We start from the raw sequence: 20,536 nt of genomic DNA, 5'->3' as shown, positions 1-20,536 counted from the left end.
CCAATTCCTCGAGGAGAAAGAAGACGTTCGACATCATACATGGCCTCTCCCATCCATCAGGGCACACAACGGCACGCCTGATGACAGAAAAGTTCGTGTGGCACGGCATCAGGAAGGACGCCCACCAGACTGTGGGCGAGGAGCTGTATCCCGTGCCACACCAGCAGGATCACAAGGCACACAGAATCAGGCATTGGTGATTTCCCCCAACCTCATTGGTGCTTTGGCCACCTCCTGACAGTCATAGATCACTCCACTCACTGGCCAGAGGCGACACCTATGGAGGGGGCGTCAACAGCATCCTGTGCAGAAGCCCTCCTCTCCAGTTGGATCAGTCACTTCGGGGTGCCAGACAGCATTACTACGGACAGGGGCTCTGCATTTCTGTCAGAACTCTGGGTCTCCCTGGCACGCCTGATGGGCACAACACTTCACAGCACGACGGCCTACAACCCCATAGCAAATGGCATGGTAGAGACAGCACACCGCTCACTGAAGACAGCTCTAATGGCACATTGCACCGATGAAAACTGGAAGGCACAGCTCCCCTGGGTCCTGCTGGGTCTCTGCACTGCACCGAGGGCAGATGGCGACGTGTCCCCCGCAGAAAAACTCTACGGAGAAACACTAGCTGTTCCAGGGGAATTCTTCCCGCCATCAGTCAATGGCACAGACACCCCCCTCCCAAGGTTGAGGGAACTAGCACAGAAGTTTGCGCCTTGCCATAAGACCTTCATAGACAGAATGAATACCTACAGCCCGGCCAGCCTGGATTCCTGCACTTACGTTTTCATCAGGATAGATGTCCATTGCCTGCCCTTGACCAGGCCCTACAGGGGCCCTTACTGAGTCATCGACAGGACCCCCAACGCGTATCTCATTGACATCCACGGCTGGGAGGATTGGGTTTCCATCGACAGTCTGAAACCAGCATTCCTGTTAGACAGCAAAATCCAAGAGGAGGCAGGCAGATGTCCCAGGGTCCCCCCACAAAATGTGCCCGCAGACATACCTGCCAGCCCCCCAAGGAGGGACTGTGGGTGCCCCAGAAGCTGCACTGTGGAAGATCTGGCAGTCGATGTTGCCCCCACGCCCACAGTTCTCGAAGAGAAGGGGTCGCCTCCTGCTCCCCCAGCGCCTCCATGATTAATTCTCATGTCATCCAATAATTATCTCTGTAATCATTGTCCTGGGTAGGGTGGGGGGGGAGTACTTGTTAAGACGTTAAGCGCCTCTTCATTTCTGCATTAATAACGTCATGCATATTACCTGTTATTATTTCATATTTTTATATATCTCTCCATACGTATTATTGTCCGGCCTTTCCGCCGATGTGTGTAACCACCTTTGTACGTTTATTGTAATATGAATTATTCTCATATGTCATCCAACAAACACAAATTCTTGCCCAAATGCGTGAAATGGGACCCGCAGGTCAGTAACCACTTTTCCGTCCGCATTTCTCCATGTATACCTGCTTCCGAAAAATAAATCAGTCATACCCAGACCTGTTGTCTTGAATCTCACACTAGCAATAGGACTAACATTAATGGTCTTTATTTGAATGTCCACTCATTGTATAGTACTCCCATGGTTTAGCAGATTTGGAGAGGGAACCAGTTTCTGGCGAAGAAGCAGCTATTCAAAGACGAAGTCGAAATGCTTCATAAATCTAGAATCACCATTTTTGCTCTAAAACAACTGGGGAATTTCATTATAAATCTCTCGTCACAATACACCATCAACGTTGACACATTTTGGTAAGAGTCCGCTGTACAGTACAGATACATCCAAACGTGACGCCGATATAGAGAGCATATTCTAAGCACTTATGAGATGATGATTACCTCTTGAAGGATGACGATAAAGATTCGTGAAGGTTGTTTGCATCCTGGTGATTTATCCGGCGTCGTCTGATGATTGCGACTCCTCTTTAGCTGATTAATAGAGCAACATCGTAGGTGCAAATAAGATTTTTTTTTATATAATGTTTATTTTAAACTTCACGAAGCCCTTATTTATCATTGAGTGCACAAATGAGTATGACTGTATGTACGGATGTATTGGTAGTATACTTGTGATTGTATTTATAATGACTGTTTTTGAAAATAATCATGAAAACTATAATGACTTTTGGGCTCTCCGCATGTAAAACCTACAAAGTATAAGAACTATTTCTTCTTAGGCGTCATTCCATTTAATAATAACACGTCAGAGGAAATGGAATTTAATGTTATTTTATCGCATTAATTGTACTATAGTACATAAAAGGTGATACTATTTTCTTATTCAATATGAGACAAAAAATTCCAGTCTAAATGTTTAAACCACAACACTAAAAAAGTGGTCAACTGTAATGAGAGTATATGTCAGCTTTTCTAACTTTTTAAACTGCGATCAGCTTGTTTGACCTCATTCACTTGCGACCCCGACAAACCGCGGAGTAAAAGCTGCCCACTCTCAAGACAGGGGAAAGGGCCTTCGGCAAAGTTTACCAGACTCAAGAGAGGAAAAAGAGTGAAAAGGAATACCCAAAGTTTGGAACAATTTTCCAATTAAGGTGATTTACGAGAATTCTTTGGACCTTTTCTAGTTCCAGGTAACGAATGGTTAGATTAGGAATTTATAACTATGAGGTTAAACGGAATAAATCGCGTTAATATCAATTATTCATCTTTTCAGTCAAATAGTGACATCTTCGCTACTAATGCTAATAGAGCCTCTGCTGCTGAATTATTATTATTATTGTTATTATTATTATTATTATTATTATTATTATTATTATTATTATTATTATTATTATTATTATATTCATAGCTGGTATCGGAAAATTGTAAATAGTATTTCTTTTAGTCACTTTGTTGAGTGCTTTTCTTTCTTTAAAAAAAAGAAATCACGTGTACTGAGGACAGGATAAATCTTTGGAAATTACTGTGTTGTTCCTTGAATCTAGGAGGACATAAAACTAATGGAAGCCAAAGATTATTTAAATGTCTGTGGTGCTGGAAGGTTGTATCGGGAATACCAAAGTACTTGATCTCTCTCTCTCTCTCTCTCTCTCTCTCTCTCTCTCTCTCTCTCTCTCTCTCTCTCTCTCTCTCTCTCTCTCTCTCTCTCTCAGGAGTCTTTTGACCTTAGATTTGGTTCCGCTGCTACAGCCTTGTTAGTACATCAATATCTGTGTGTGGTTCGAGGACAATAAATTAAGGGCCAAGGCACTCAAAAACTTCCAGTTTTCCAGGACGTCAGCACACAAGGCCAACAATTTTATATATGACAGTTTCCCTCTCGCGACTGTAAGTCTGGATCTGTATTTTGTCATTTGATTTTCCTTATTGAAGAACTGACATATGAATGAATTCCAGATATTTTGGAAGGTTCTTTACAAACCTTAAGAACAACACTGCTGGCTCCCACTGAGAATAAAACACATTGCTTCTTCTCTGTGTAATGGCTTGGTGACCAAATGAGTAAAAGCCATAGAATTTAAAAGGCCACCGCCCAGTGATTTTGGGAACAACAATGCAGGCACTGCACTTCGGGCATGGGTCCTCTTTCAGGAATATTCAAAGAGTACAGAGGGACGAAACAAACAAACTACGTTTCCTTATCAAAGACATCGTTATTTTCTTGCAAACCTGCTTAACCTTTTAATATAAGTATCCGTTTTACTACTAGTTTCTAGGATTTTTTTACTATTATTATCTTAAACCATCTGGCTGCTAGGAACGAGGCTAAAATGTAACCCCGAGAAATTTCAAGAAAAATGTTCTGATCGCCTGTGAAATGATTAAGGTGGTTATAAACCTGCTTTCAAACCTCCGAGAGAGATGCATAGAGAAAAACGCTTCCTGTCCATTGAAGGGAATCCACTAAGGATGAAACGACTTCCCTTCATCTCCAAAAGTTTTAATGGTTAACGCTATTCACGTGCCGTTGTAGATCCCAAAAGGGACACTTCGCGGTGGTCGGGAAGCATGATAACTGATTCATGAATCCCAAGCTGAGTTTCTTTCTACACATTCTTCTTATAATGATAACCAACAGTTACTCTTTAGGTAATTCTTCAATGGAGGATTATTTTCTGCGTATGAATGCAGAATAAATTTCTGATTTTCGATTTCTTTATTCGACTTGCTAAATTTGTTTACAATGAAAAAAATGTAAAACTCATGTATCTTTTTGAGAGAGAGAGAGAGAGAGAGAGAGAGAGAGAGAGAGAGAGAGAGAGAGAGAGAGAGAGAGAGAGAACAGAAAACAAGGAAAGACAATGAGAATTACTTGTTCAGCTCATTCAAAAAACAAGGATTTTACCGAAGAGCAGGTGATATATATTTTCCACTCATGCTCAGACCTTCAAACTGTGGTGCATTACATTTCTAAATTTTGTCCACGAAAAGAAAATGCCTTGAGAAATGGCTCCAGATGCACTATTTGAAATGCACGTCAATACCGTAGCCAGAATCTTTTGCAACTTCCTTTCGAAAATCTCAGTGAATAAAAGAAAGAAGATCTGTCTCGAGATCTTTGGCTCCTTCGTCACAGGTGGGTGCGGCGGCGTCTGTGAAGAATGAAGCAAGATCTAGGAATGAAGGTCATTTGGTTGAATGTCGGATGGCATTCGGCAGAAGGTCTCTTTTTCTCATGAAGATACAACAAGGATTTTTTTTAAAGAGAGCATAAAGAAATGTGTAATTTCTTGGAAGACTTTTTTTAGTTTTCTGTAAAAAAAAAAAAACTATTGTGCCTGATTTGTCTGCCCGTCCGCTCTTTTTCTGTCTGCACTTTTTTCTGTCCACACTTTTTTATGTCCGCACTCTTTCTTACCGTCCTCAGATCTTAAAAAAATACTGAGGCTAGAGGGCTGCAAATTGGTATGTTGATCATCCACCCTCTAATCATCAAACATGCCAAATTGCGGCCCTCTAGCCTCAGTAGTTTTTATTTTATTTAAGGAAGTCAGCCCTAATTGTGCGCCTAGCAACGATATAGGACAGGCCACCACCGGGAGGTGGTTAAAGTTTCATGGACCGCGGCTCATACAGCATTGTACCGAGACCACTGAAAGATAGATCTGTTTTCAGTGGCCTTGATAATACGGTCTACAAACAACTCGATTGTGCAGAAGAAACTCTGGCTCATTTTTTATTTGTTTTATTTAGACGCCCGAAATATCTGAACTCAGAAAGCACACGTGGATAATTTCCCTGGGACAGACTCAAGTACACATGAAGCCTAAGTTTCTTTGCACACAATTCGAGAAAGAAATAGCAAAGACCTGTCGGTGTTTTATGTGTATGCATGCACAGAAAACTCTGTACTTGTGTCTTGAATTTATATATATATATATATATATATATATATATATATATATATATATATATATATATATATATATACATATATATATATATATATATATATATATATATATATATATATATATATATATATATATATATATATATATATATATATATATATATATATATATATATATATATATATAATATATATATATATATATACACACACATTTCTTCAAATGTGTGAGGGATACTTAACTTGATTCTGGGTGGCAACGGATGAACGCAGGGAGTTCCTTACATTATCAAGAAATCTACTGTATTTGTTACACATCTGACTCAATATTAGGACAACTTTGTAGAAAAACAAGGGAAAACCTGTGGCTTAGGGCCTTCTTCATGTAAGGGAAAATTACGTAAACTCAAGGGTCCTCTTAACTTATTATATTTACATAACAAACACTGATCAGAAGAATGACGAATCACTGGGCAGGTAATAATGAGGTCCTGCTAAATGAATGAGTCCTATACAGAATAAATATTCTATGCAGATGATGTCTTCATAACAGGAATCATAGCAGTGGGGGTAGAAGGGGAACTGCACATGGATAGAGCCGAGGGATTCCACAGTTGAGGCCTATCTGCAATATATGCAAGATGGTTACTTGCAAGAATAATAAGTCTCAAAGGGGACAGAGATTGCACAGATGGTGCCAAATAACTCGGTTCACCACTAAATGCATAATTACGTTAACACTGAATGCTCCAACACAAATTACTGAAGGTGATTGCACAATGGAAAATAAATGAAAAATCAGACAAAGAAATAACAGGAATTGTGACTGACTAAGGAACCTTATTCCAGTACATTACCTTCGTCATGCTGACGGTGTCCTTGTTCAATAGGGTGCTGGCAATGGAGGAGGGAATTAAAATGCCACTACAAAGGTATACTGGTTCAGACCTCGGTGTCGAAAACGTGGAAAGTTCGATGGTCAGGCAAAGTTAAGGACATCTGTCCTCGGTGGAGTTCAGAGTGTGTCTCTCTTGATTTTCGTTGCATCATCTATAAATAACCTCTGGAGATTACGCATCGCGTCCAACATAGGTGGTGCAAAGGTTAATCTTTGCCACATTTTCTATATAGACTTCATGGCATCAGTTAACCCTCGTGGAAGGTTTAGAGCAGGGCGGGGAGCCAACTTTCTCTTTTTGGCTCCGCCCTTGCCTTGCTTGGCGCCGAGAAGGTACGAGTGGAAACCCACAGTTCTAGTAATTAAAACAATTGAAATGAATTTTTTATTTCTTTCTCTGCTACATTACAGGTGTAAAAACGGACACAGGTGGTTTGCACCTCCCCAACCAAGTTAGCATTCACACCCTAGATTGGGTGAGAATGATTACCAGCGAGAAAACTCACCTAAATACTTTACTTTACTTCTCTCTTATTTCCCTTTGGTTCCTTATAACTAAACTTAAACTTCTGATTAGCAATTAATTTTAAGAGGCAAAACAACACTGTGACATTTACGTTAATGCAGAATAGATATTTGCTGCTAGAAATGACATATTCTTATCATTAAATTCCTATTATGTTAAGGCAGCGTTAATCAGAATATTCTCACGACATGATGGTATAGTTAAAACAATGAATGAACACTAGGTTAATTTTAGAGATACTTCATGCACTCTTAATAATAATTACTTGTGGATTTTGCAGACATGCACTTAGCCTGCCTTGAAGAGGCATTACAATAAGGTAAACGTGGACTTGGGTGTTTCCACAATATTTGAGCAATGCTCAGTGCCATTGAGGCACTATAACACAAGGTCGCGAGTCTGAGACTCGAGATTTATTACAGAGATTCACAAAGAGAATAGGTGACAGATTCAGAGTAATCAATGATTGTTAATAAAAGATGATGATTAAATATGCCGAAATTACATTCTTTAGCCTATGGAAAGCAGCTAGGTTCATTCTTAAACCAGGAAGGCCGCAAAGGTAGCCAGAGGGCACGACCCCTCCGGCAGGATCATTTACCAGCATCCACGATAACGGCACTGTGCCAAATTGGCATTCATGTAATAATAACTAATGGCGATGGCATATCGTATTTTAAATGCACCATACTGCGGTAGGTATGAAAGGGAAGTCATAGGAATTATACGGTGGGCATAATCTGTCAATGGCACTCTGCACTGGCAGAGGGGATTAAAGTAAAATGGGGCCTTGGTAAGGCATAAAATAAATGTGAGTAATAATCAAAAGTAAGGAAGGGAAATGTTGAAGGAAACGAATAAGGGATAGAGTTATAAAGGAAATAAATAGGTGAAGGACCCTGACATCCTCGTCTGGATAGAGGTGCCAAAGTCTTCGTAGGGTAAGGGGATGGCACTGCGCCATGTTGGCATGGGTGCCAGGAGAGCTCAGGGGCTCTCTTTAAGCTACCTGGAATTATCCACGCCTGTGGTATTTCCTCCACGGACCTCTCTTACTTTGCTGGTTTGTCTTGGTAGGGGAATCGATGGAACTGAGTCCTGGGAGGGTATTTGAGTGCCACCTGTGTCGGCTTCTTTGATGGCTGATGCAGGGGCCTTCTTTGCAAGCTCTACCACAATCCGTCGCAGTTCCTTGAGTTCATTGGCCAATTGAGACATGGCAGAATCCTTACTCACTGTTGTGTTTACGGCGGACTGAGACAGAGAGGAAGCAGCTGGAGGGGACGTGAGAGGCTCACAGGTAAGAATGACCAGCTCAGGTTGTGAGGCTGCACCTTTGGGTGAGCTTCTGCTGTCGTCGAAAGGATCCACCTGTCTTACCGGCATTGGTAGTGGAGCCAAGCCTGGAAAAGAGAGGGGACCTGGACTGGGATCTCTTGAATGGAGATCAGGGGTGTGCCCTCTCGCTGGCACCAAGGCAGGGTCAGGTACTAATATTTGATTTGGAATTTGCTCGTCGTTCAGGACAGAGGGAGCATGACACTGCTCAGTGCACCCAAGTGACGCTGGCAGAAATTGTGAATCAAGAGTGGGGTCTCCTGGAGGGGGATCTATATGGGGCCCTGGCACTGGGGCAAGGCCGGGCACTGGAATGGGATTGGGAATTGATCTTGGTGGAGTAGGCCACTGCACACTGCACTCAAGTGGCACTTGTAGGGGAACGAATGCAGGTGTTTGAGGCTTACTAGTGCCTAATGAATGATTTGGGGGATTTGGACCCCTGGATTGCTGTAACTTAGATGGGGACTGGAAATCCTGCCCCAGGAAGCTGTCATAACCTCCAGGAATGTATCTAGTGACTGCGAGGTCTCAGATTTCAGATCTATGAGGTCTCGTGATCCTCAGCTTGGCAGTAGGAAGTATCATCTTAAAGTGATTGATACCTTCAATTGTGATGAGTTTACATCTGTTAATGGTAGCTCCACGGGAAACCTTGTCTTCCCTTATGAGGGACATTTGTGCGCCAGAATCATCAAATGCTTTAACCTGGCTGGTAGGGCACCTACCTCTGGGGAGTGCCACATAAATGGGAACCTGGGCTGGAGGACCTAAGGATTTTGGGTCTGTGACTGCCAAGGCAAGGATGGGTGTATTTGATTTATTATTATTAGGGCATTTTGCCCATTGGGTGGAGTGCCCATAGACTTTGCAAGCAGGGCAATAAGCCTGGCTATAATCTTTATCTGGCACTGTCCCATTGGAGGGAGCAGACCCTTTACCCTTTGTCCATGACCCAGGTGTGGCTCGTTGGGGTATTGTCCCATTTGAGGACATAGAGGGTCTTTTGGCTGATCCTCAGCCTTCAAGCGGCACTGTTCAGTGGGGTGCCCTGTTCTCTTACAATATGCACACACGGGTTTCTTAGGGGGGTGCCCATTCTTGTGAGGTTGCTGGGAGTTGGGTGAGGCAGGCGAGGAGGGATATAATTTTCTTCCATGGGAACTAAGATGGGGATGATGCATATCCAATATGTCAGCCCAACGGCAGCACTTGACCACTGTCTTAGGGGCCTTATCGGATAAATGAGTGGTGAGAGCTGGCGGGGCATAAAATAAGGAGTCCTCAAGCTGGAAAAGTTCAAGGACATCCTCCACACTAGCGGCTTTCAGAGATTCTAGCCATCGTTTTAGGGCCTGGGTCTTTTTGAAGATGCACTCAGACCATGTTTGGCCTGATTCCTTGGGCATATTTCGCCATCTTTTCCTCCAACGGTCGGGAGTTATTTAAAAAACCTTTATGATAGCTTGGCAGACAAGGGCAAGACTTCCTTGATCCTCAGGGGGAGAGCATTGAAGGCAATGGCACCCTTCCCTTCACGGTGCTTTCCCAGGATCAGAGACACTTCTTTGGTAGAGGGCTGATAGGTCATCAGGACCCTTTTAATATGGTCGAGCCAGGCTTCAGGCTCAGCTTCGTCCCCTTTTCTTATGAGGGCACCCACACTGCAGAGGGTTGAGTGAGGAGAGGGTGTTGGTGTGTTGCGCCTGTTGTGAGCTGCCATTGTAAGCTGATGAGCTCTTTCTTTCTCCTCCTCCCGTCTTTCTTCTCTTTCTCCTGTCTTTCTGCCTCTTCTCGTTTCTCCTGGGCTTTTCTTTCTTTCTCTTTCTCCTGTCTTTCTGCCTCTTCTCATTTCTCCTGGGCTATTCTTTCTTTCTCCTTCTCCTGCCTTTCTTTCGCTTCTCGTTTCTCTTGGGCTATTCTTTCTTTCTCCTTCTCCTGTCTTTCTGCCTCTCTTTCTGCCATGGCATCGTCTACTCTCCCTTGCACCCAATCCCTCAGGGCTTGTCCTGATAGCCCCACGTCCTTTCCAGCGGACATGTAGAACTTGAAGTCCTCATTTTGCTGGGCTCTGGATGTCATAGACATCTTGAGATTACGCTTATATGGGCGTGAACCGTTAGAAAATCAATATGTCTGAAAAGACTCAGGGCTTTTCAAGGAACAGGTTCAATATGTCTGAAGAGACTCAAGATTGTTCGAAATGAACAGATTCAGGGTGTCTCAATAGATCCAAGTTGTCTGAAAAGACTTAGATGTCTGAAAGACTTGAATTTCAGGTGTCTGAAAGACTCAATTGTTCAGAATGAACGAAAATTATGTCTGAATAAGACAAATTTCAGGGTGTCTGAAGACACTCAGTTAAAAATTATGTCTGAATAAGACAAACTTCAGAGTGTCTGAAAGACTCAATTGTTCAGAAAGAACGAAAATTAATATGTCTAAATAAGACTCAAATATCAGGGTGTCTGAAAATATGTCTGAATAAGGCAAATTTCAGGGTGTCTGAAAAGACTTAGTTAAAAATTAATATGTCTGAATAAGACAAATTTCAGGGTGTCTGAAAAGACTCAAAAATTAATGTCTGAATAAGACACATTTCAGGGTGTCTGAAACACTCAGTTGTTCAGAATGAAAAATTAATATGTCTGAATAAGACAGATTTCAACATGTCTGAAAAGACTGTTAAAATTATTATGTCTGAATAAGACAAATTTCAGGGTGACTGAGACACTCAGTTAAAAATTAATATGTCTGAATAAGACAAACTTCAGTGTCTGAAAGACTCAATTGTTCAGAAAGAACGAAAATTAATGTGTAAATAAGACTCAAATATCAGGGTGTCTGAAAATATGTCTGAATAAGGCAAATTTCAAGGTGTCTGAAAAGACTTAGTTAAAAATTAATATGTCTGAATAAGACAAATTTCAGGGTGTCTGAAAAGACTCAAAAATTAATATGTCTGAATAAGACAAATTTCAGGGTGCCTGAGACTCAATTGTTCAGAATGAACGAAAATTTAGCCCAAGCTACCGAAAGCCCTTATGTATATTTTATATTGCGGAGAGATGCTGCAGAACTAATAAAAAGGCTTACGGGGTTATACGCTTATGGTGTGTAAAGAAATTTTCCTTGCACTGTCAAATAATTTTAAATGTGGCGTGATGAAAACAGTACATCAGTCCTATCAAATATTAAAATCTCCAATGCACGAGGGTAAACAAAAATGCTTAATCTTATAACATGCAAGGGGGAAGTCCGGACTGCCGAGTGTTTATGCATGGGGAGGAAAGAAATTGTTATTCTCTGTTATCAAACAAACCTTAGCTCGCACGTGTAATATACTCCAATGTTTACTTCTAGTCTCGTGACATCTACCATAGATGAATGAGTAGGGGAGGGTGGGGTTGTCTTGACTACATGTCTGGCTTTTACCTGAGCCTACCATTTCCCAAGCTCAGAGGCTCCCGCAGTAATGAATGAAAGAGGAAATTCTCGCTGATATATTCGTCAATAAATAAATTTATAGGAATACTACAGGCTCACTGAGGAATATCCTACTCAGTTAAAGAATTAAAGGTTTATCACTTTCAACAATGAGGTGGTGCACGGACATATGGATAAAATTAGCAAGCGACAGAAAGGGATTTATATATGAGTGCTGTGCGTATGGTTTTCATAACAATGGAATTTCTGATGGAACTCACAAATCAAAGATGGCAGATGGTTAGGGGATGGCCCTATATGGCCTGGAATTGAAGACTCCGTGTCAGAATTACTATTCTCCCATCGTTAGAGCAGAAATTTAAATTCCTAAAATACTTCCTAGCTTTTCCTATCTATCAAGGAGAGAGAGAGAGAGAGAGAGAGAGAGAGAGAGAGAGAGAGAGAGAGAGAGAAAGAAAGAGAGAGAGAGGATAAACTTAGCAATGCAAAAATAGCTGAGTCAAAGCCTTAGTGGTCGCTACAGTGTGCCCATCTGGAATAGGGGCTCTATTTCTATTATTTAACTCTTCGACTGAGTTACTCCTAGCTTCCTATTCTTAACACATGCAGCTAACATGATAGCACAAAAAATCTTATGGAATTGTTAATACGCGCCCTCTTCTCATGAACTAATTTGGCATGCACATGGTTTATCAATTACCTAACACTGATTGCAGTCACTTTTGCAACTAGCATAAACCTAAACAAAGTACTTTGACACGTACCTATGCTGTGGAACTGGCTCCTCTCATGTGCTTAAAATGGATGGGGTATGATATTAGGGTTGTCTCTAATTATGCAGACCAACTAGCAGTTGCTATTCCGCTGATAATTGCAAAGCAATTGCATACTCAGCAAGGTACGCCAGTTGCTACGAATGTCCGGGGGATACTTACTAGATTCTGGGTGGCAACGGCTGAACGCAGGGAGTTCCTTACATTATCAAGAAATCTACTGTATTTATTACACATCTGACTCAATATTAGGATAACTTCGCAGACAAACAGGGGAAAATCTGTGGCTTAGAGCCGTCTTCATGTGAGGGAAAATTATGTAAACTCAAGGGTTCTCTAAACTAATTATATTACATAACAAACACAGATCAGAAGAATGACGAATTACTGGGCAGGTAATAATAAGGTCCTGCTAAATGAATGAATCCTATACAGAATAGATATTCTACACCGATGATGTCTTCATAACAGGAAACATCGCAGTAGGGGTAGAAGGGGGGCTGCACATGGATAGAGCTGAGGGATTCCACAGTTGAGGCCTATCTGCAATATATGCAAGATGGTTACTTGCAAGAATAATAAGTCTCAAAGGGGACTGAGGCATTGCACAGATGGTGCCAAATAACTTGGTTCACCACTAAATGCATAATTACGTTAACACTGAATGCGCCAACACAAATTACTGAAGGTGATCACACTATGGAAAATAAATGAAAAATCAGACAGGGAAATAACAGGAATCGTGATTGACTAAGGAACCTTATTCTGGTGCATTACCTTCTTCAAGCTGACATTGTCCTCGTTCAATAGGAGGGAATTGAAATGCCCTTACAAAGGTATAATGGTTCGAACCTTGGGGTCGGACACGTGGAAAGTTCAAGGGTCAGGCAAAGTTAAGGACATCTGTCCTCGGTGGTGTTCAGTGCGCATCTCTCTCTCTATTTTCGTTGCATCGTCTATAAGTAACCTTCGGAGATTACGCATCGCGTCCAACATTGGTAGCGCAATGGTTAATCTTTGCCACATTTTCTATATAGGCTTCATGGCATCAGTTAACCCTCGTGGAGGGTTTAGAGCAGGGCGGGGCGCCAGCTTTCTCTTTTTGGCTCTGCCCTTGCCTTGCTTGACACTGAGAAGGTACGATGGCCACATGGAAGACAAGGCCTTAGGCAGTCATTTGGACAGAGAGAAGGGATGAGTGGAAACCCATAGTTCTAGTAATTAAAACAATTGAAATGGATTTTAATTCTTTCGCTGCTACGTTAGCTAGTGTAAAAATGGACACAGGTGGTTTGGAGAGAGGTTCCATTGTTGAAATATATATATATATATATATATATATATATATATATATATATATATATATATATATATATATATATATATATATATATATATATATATATTGTGACGAAGTGCCCAGTCTCTGATCTTCAAATTAAACCTGGTACCTCAGTGCTTTATATTTGATTACCAAACTTACCATTTATCCTACAGTTATAGTTACCTCACGACAGCCAGACACCTGAACCCTCATCACACATACAAGATGACTGATTTCTCTAAAGGCAACAGTGATCCCTTATAAAACTTATCAATCATGAAAGAAAGCAGAATAAGTTCGTTAAAACAGGTGTGAGGTAAAATCAACGGGCATCACTCCAACAACATTATAAAAGTCTAAGTATTTCTATTTCCCTGGTTCAAGCTCACTTCAATTACTTGAAGGAAAACATCTCACTTACCACTCTATATCTAATTCAAAGCAAAATTACTGGTGGGTCAATGAATGAAACTCTGATATAACAATTTTAAATACAAAAAATTTATTTCTAAATTCAAAGGTTATACATGACATTAACAGTCTCAGGGAAATTTATTATTACTTGAAAACAAAGCAAAATTGGATTAAATCTGAATTAATCATCAGTCAAAATTAAATCAGAAATTAATCTATTAATTAATAAAAAATTATTCAAGTAAGATTTAAATTGTTTAGTAATGAAATTTGCTTGAAAGGAAATACAAGTAAATTAATTCCCAAGTGTTAAACAAAATAAGGCAATTAAATCAATCAAACAAAAATGTGAATATAAAAGACACAGAAATATACTCTGCAAAAAAGTAAATATAAAAATGTAAAGCAAAACATTAAAGCAATAGCAAACACACCACATATATGTAAAACTCTTCAAAAGATAAAGTATAAAACATACAATATGAAAAAAGTATTAAAAAGGGAATCACTGTAAATATTATTTTTAGTGCACTAAAAACCAACAATTATACATGTTACAATACCTTGTTACCAATTTCTTCACTTTTTCCATGCGCCGTTACGGACACTCAATAAAATACACTGTTCAGATGACTCAGACACATTTACTAAGGAATCAAACAGTTAAAGGTTATGAGTGACCATTGTCTACCAAAAATGTTAATTACGTTACAACAGGACACATGAAGTCCCGAGAGAGAGAGAGAGAGAGAGAGAGAGAGAGAGAGAGAGAGAGAGAGAGAACAGTAGCTCTTCTCAGCATGGATAATAGCCTCTCAATGATCTCCTCTGTATGGGCATGGCCGTCCATATGAATGTGTGGACAGGTCTTAGATGAGATTTTTTATTTTAAAAACTTTTTAAAAATGATAATTAGAGGGGAAGTGGAATTACAATTAATAATAATATTTATTATTGCATAGTTTCAGAACAAAAGAATCTCTAGTTACTATAATAAAATGAAAAGATATCATCTCATGGAAAATTCCTGAATGATGTTAGGCAACTTACGTGACACAATTTTTCACCCAACAGTGCTCTGATCAAGCCCCAGTGGAATGCGTTACTTCAGCAGTTTTTGGATACTGACTAAACAGGTCACCTCTTTATAGAGAACAACCACCCTATGTCTCTCTCTCCACTCATATATTTTCCTTCTCATTAGACCATGCAGGGTTTAACTACCCTAACTTTACCCTAACTCTCTATGGCATTTGCTCATCTGAACATAAAACTACATGGTATACAACAATACACACATACACACAATAGCTATGGAGATTACTGCATTATGAAAAACCACAGCATATGAATATATATATATATATATATATATATATATATATATATATATATATATTTATAAATATATTTATATATATATATATATATATATATATTTATATATATATATATATATATATATATATATATATATATATATATATATATATATATATATATATATATATAAATAAATATATATACATAATATATATATATATATATATATATATATATATATATATATATATATATATATAAATAAATATATATACATAATATATATATATATATATATATATATATATATATATATATATATATATATATATATATATGTATGTAGTGATGTAAAGAAAAAATTAAATAGGGAAGCATAAGAATACAATCTTAAAAAGAGAGAAGTGGAAAAAGATAAATTAAACAGTGATTGATCGAGTAAGAATAGAGAGGGAGAGAGAAAAAAAGAATAAAGGGATGAGAGAGAGAGAGAGAGAGAGAGAGAGAGAGAACAACAATTAATCCTTGGTTGTTATGCATTACTGAGGCTGGACATGTAGAGTAAGCTAAAAGCAGGAAACCGTCTTTACATGAACTCAAAACAGTGAGAGAGTGTATTGCGCCCAGGGCCATAAAACCGATCATAAAATCTTGAACCTGTGCCCTCACGACTGAGCTGACCAAGCATAACCTATAACCTCATCAGGAGTCAACGTTCCAGCCATATCTATAACCCCACCTTCCATAGGAGGCGTTTACATGAATTTCCATGAAAAGGGGCGGGACAAAGAGAAGCAGTTCACTATTTCTCAAATTAGACATTCTATGGAGGAGCCATTAACAACTCCTCCTGAGGTCATTTCTAATCAAATCTTCTAAGGAGAGATTTTGAGAACACCCACAACTGTCCTTCCCAATCAAGCTGTTCGAGGGGAGGCTTTACAGATAATATCCTTCAATGAGTAACTTCAAGGGAGGAGATGGAAGGTAGCAACAAGAAGCAGGGGATCCAGAGAAGAACGAAGCCAGAGAAGGAGAGAGTCGCTAGTCACCAGTATGAGAAGATGCAGGATTTCCCCCCAGCTTCCGTGGTCCTGACCAGACTCTGACCGCGGGCTACTTAACCAGACTCTGTCCGCGGGCTACTTAACCAGACAGAAACTGAACTTCGACTAGCAAGAGTGGTTTTCAAGAGAGTAAAACTGTAACCGTAATTGTACTTGTGTATGTAATTAACTTTCATCATTAAAGCAAGAAGCTACCCATTTCGTCTCCATTACGCCTTTCTGAGATATATAATTACATTTAATATAAATCCCTTCTAAATAATAGTCGTGAGCTTGCTGACTTCGAGAAGAGACGCTGTGGATGAATACGTCGCCGACTTAGAAGAAAGACGCAGGTAAGAAGGGAACAATAATATACCACACGAGTTATGAAAATAAACTTGTACACGACATATATATACACATATGCATAAACATATATATACATATATATATACATATATATATATACATACATACATGCATATATATATGTATATATATGTATATGCATAGGTGTATATACACACACACACACATATATATATATATATATATATATATATATATATATATATATATATATGTATATATGTACATTTATATAAAATATATATATATATATATATATATATATATATATATATATATATATATATATTTATATATATTATATATAATGTATGTATACAGTATATATATATATATATATATATATATATATATATATATATATATATATATATATATATATATATATATATATATGTATATATATATATATATATATATATATATATATATATATATATATATATATATGTATATATATATATATATATATATATATATATATATATATATATATATATATATATATATATAACTATATATATATATATATATATATATATATATATATATATATATATATATATATATATATATAAAGATAAAATAAAATGAAGGAAACGGAAACACTGGAGTGCTGCGAGGCCTTTCGACGCTAGTCCCTTACTTAGCAGACTGAAGAAATATAAAAGTATGTTTACAAAGAAAGCTCATATAAATGACAGATGGGGATTATAAAGGAAACATATGTACCTGGAATCCAACACAATTGAAGAATTAGTAGAACTGCCAAAACAGGATTAAATATTTGAGAGGTTTTTACAAAGGATTAGGATCAACCGTTCAGGAGCAGGGACAGGACAATTAAAAGATTATACAGGTTCGTGACTGACCACCTAAAAATTTTTAGTACAACACAATAATTCTCTTTTTTTTTTTTTAAACAATAATAACTTTTTGCAAGATGAACATTTTCACAAACAAAAAAAAATATATTAAACATATGGATATATAGAAAATATATATCAAGTAGCTACCTTGTAATTAAGTCAGTGATTTTATCTTTTAGGTCATTCTTGAACATTTTTCTAATACAGGGGTCCAGATAATACATGCCAGGGCTAAGATTGAAATTACAACTGGAAGTAAGCTGGATAATAGCGGACTCCAATAGATTTCTTGAAGAGAAATCTTTCGATCTGGCAATCACTGAACTTTCAGTCCAATTTATCCTGTGAGAGTTTTCACTTAAATGAATGAATATAGCATTGGATGCTTGTCCAGTTTTGACTGAATACTTATGTTGCTTAATACGTACATCTAAATCTTTGCCAGATTGGCCTACATAAAAGGGGGCAATCCAAACATGGAATTTTATATATTATGTTGTTCTTTTCTTTAGGCTATTTTTTATTAACATTCTTTTGAGTGTGTTGTAAAAAAAAAAACGAGGTTTACATTAAAAGGTTTTTAACAATGATTTTATGTTTTCAAAACCACTAAAATAAGGCAAGCTAAGAATGTTTTTAGGGTTTCTTTTTCATGTTACTTTCACTATAAAACTTTTTGTGGGCTTTTTTATAACAAATATCTAGTATATGTGAAGGATAACATAAATCTGTCCCTATTTTTCTTATGTATTCAATTTCTTTATCCAAATACTGGGGACTGACAATGCGCAAGGCTCGTAAAAACATAGAGGAAAAAATTGATATTTTGATGATGAGGTGATGGCCTGAATAAAAATGGACATAAGTTAAGTTGTTGGTTGGTTTCCTATAAATACTGAATTTACATTGAAATGGTTCTCTATGTATTAAAACATCTAAGAAAGGAGGCAATTGTCTTTTCTAATTCTAACGCAAACTTAATGGATGGTACCTGGTTATTCAAATTACAGAGTAAATCATTTACATCAATACCAGCAGGTAAAACAGCTAAAATATCGTCAACATACCTATACCACTTCAAAGGAGTATAAATGATATTAGGTATATATCGTTTTTCAAAGAATTCCATGTACAAGTTTGAGAGGAGTGGGGATAAAGGGTTTCCCACTGCCATACCAAATATTTGTTGGTAAAATGCACCATTGAATATAAACTTACAATCACAAATGCACAACCTAGTGAGAGAAATGACATGACTTACAGGTAGAGGTAATTCGTGATGGATTAATTCATTACTAAGATACTCTAAAATGGAATCTATAGGGACTTTACTAAAAAGGGAGCAAACATCAAAACTAACGAATCTATCAGTGGGGCAAAAGTGATTTTGTTTAATTTATCAACTAAATCTAGACTATTATATACGTGAGAATCTGAGATAGTTCCAAGTAACGGAGACAAGAGTTTGGTAATATATTTCGAAAGTTTATATGATATTGAGCCAACAGTACTGATAATAGGCCGCATAGGATTGTTTTCTTTGTGTGTTTTTACTAATCCGTACAAGTAAGGTAACGAGGGAAATTTTACAGACAACTGACCTATTAGTTCTTTTTTATCTTTAAGGATGTTTTTCACTGTGCTGTTGAAACTTTTGATGACTTGATCAAGGGGATTTTTTGTTAGTCTTTTGTATGTCGTATCATCATCCAGTAGGGCTTGCATACGTGATATGCAGTCAACTTTGTCTAAAATTACAATACTATTCGATTTATCAGCTTTTGTGATGTGGATTGTATTGTCTTTTTTAAGGTCGGTCAAGCTTTTCTTATACCGAGCAGGGAAATTGCTTTCATGCCTAACATTCGCAGCTCCATAAATGATACTTTTAACTATATCAATATGATTTTGAGGAATATCACAATGTTTTTCAAATACACATAGGGACGACGCAATCGTTAAAGCCGAGGGTCTGTTAGATACAAAGAAGGATAAACCATATCCGAGCGCACTCACAACATTTTCACTTATTTGTTTACTTGATAAATTTATAACACAGTCATTGCGTGCACTATTAGTCCAGTCACTGCTATCAATAAGATTTTTTAGTTTTCTGTCGAGTTTTCTTGTTAGGGCATCTGTAGTCCTACGAAGTTTTCCATAAATTTCTTGTCGCAGCGAGTCCTTCCAATTATCCGGGATAGAATGATTAAATGAAATTCTGGCTTTTTCTAGTTCCTTAAATTTTTCTTTCTCCTCTTGCTTTGCGGCTGCTATGTGGCGTTTTAATTTGAATAACCAGGTACCATCCATTAAGTTTGCGTTAGAATTAGAAAAAGACAATTGCCTCCCTTTCTTAGATGTTTTAATACATAGAGAACCGTTCAATGTAAATTCAGTATTTATAGGAAACCAACCAACAACTTAACTTATGTCCATTTTTATTCAGGCCATCACCTCATCATCAAAATATCAATTTTTTCCTCTATGTTTTTACGAGCCTTTGCATTGTCAGTCCCCAGTATTTGGATAAAGAAATTGAATACATAAGAAAAATAGGGACAGATTTATGTTATCCTTCACATATACTAGATATTTGTTATAAAAAAGCCCACAAAAAGTTTTATAGTGAAAGTAACATGAAGAAAGAAACCCCTAAGAACATTCTTAGCTTGCCTTATTTTAGTGGTTTTGAAAACATAAACCATTGTTAAAACCTTTAATGTAAACCTCGTTTTTTCTTATAACACACTCAAAAGAATGTTAATAAAAAATAGCCCTAAAGAAAACAGCAACATAATATATAAAATTCCGTGTTTGGATTGCCCCCTTTTTATATTGGCCAATCTAGCAAAGATTTAGATGTACGTATTAAGCAACATAA

General features: G+C 37.8%; 2 protein-coding genes across 2 annotated transcripts in view; one reads left to right on the top strand and one right to left on the bottom strand.

Moving 5' to 3' along the window:
• Positions 1–279: 279 nt before the first annotated feature.
• Positions 280–849, top strand: LOC136844121 (uncharacterized). Its single transcript, XM_067113135.1, has one exon. It carries the CDS (start codon positions 280–282, stop codon positions 847–849), a length of 570 nt encoding a protein of 189 aa, XP_066969236.1.
• A 12,484-nt stretch (positions 850–13,333) lies between these two features.
• The window catches only part of LOC136844120 (uncharacterized), a 15,328-nt gene continuing 8,125 nt past the window's right edge, over positions 13,334–20,536 (bottom strand). Inside the window, 1 exon segment of the mRNA XM_067113134.1 lies at positions 13,334–13,433. Coding sequence (XP_066969235.1) covers positions 13,334–13,433 — 100 coding nt within the window.

This window comes from Macrobrachium rosenbergii, chromosome 12 (genome assembly GCF_040412425.1).
Source record: "Macrobrachium rosenbergii isolate ZJJX-2024 chromosome 12, ASM4041242v1, whole genome shotgun sequence".
In the NCBI taxonomy this organism is placed as follows: Eukaryota; Metazoa; Arthropoda; class Malacostraca; order Decapoda; family Palaemonidae; genus Macrobrachium; species Macrobrachium rosenbergii.
Note: the sequence above shows the minus strand (reverse complement) of the source record. Positions and strands in the feature narration are given on the sequence as shown.

What these genes read in the sequence shown, in the direction of transcription:
- LOC136844121 (XM_067113135.1), top strand. Translation starts at nt 280, where the DNA reads ATGGAGGGGGCGTCAACAGCATCCTGTGCAGAAGCCCTCCTCTCCAGT.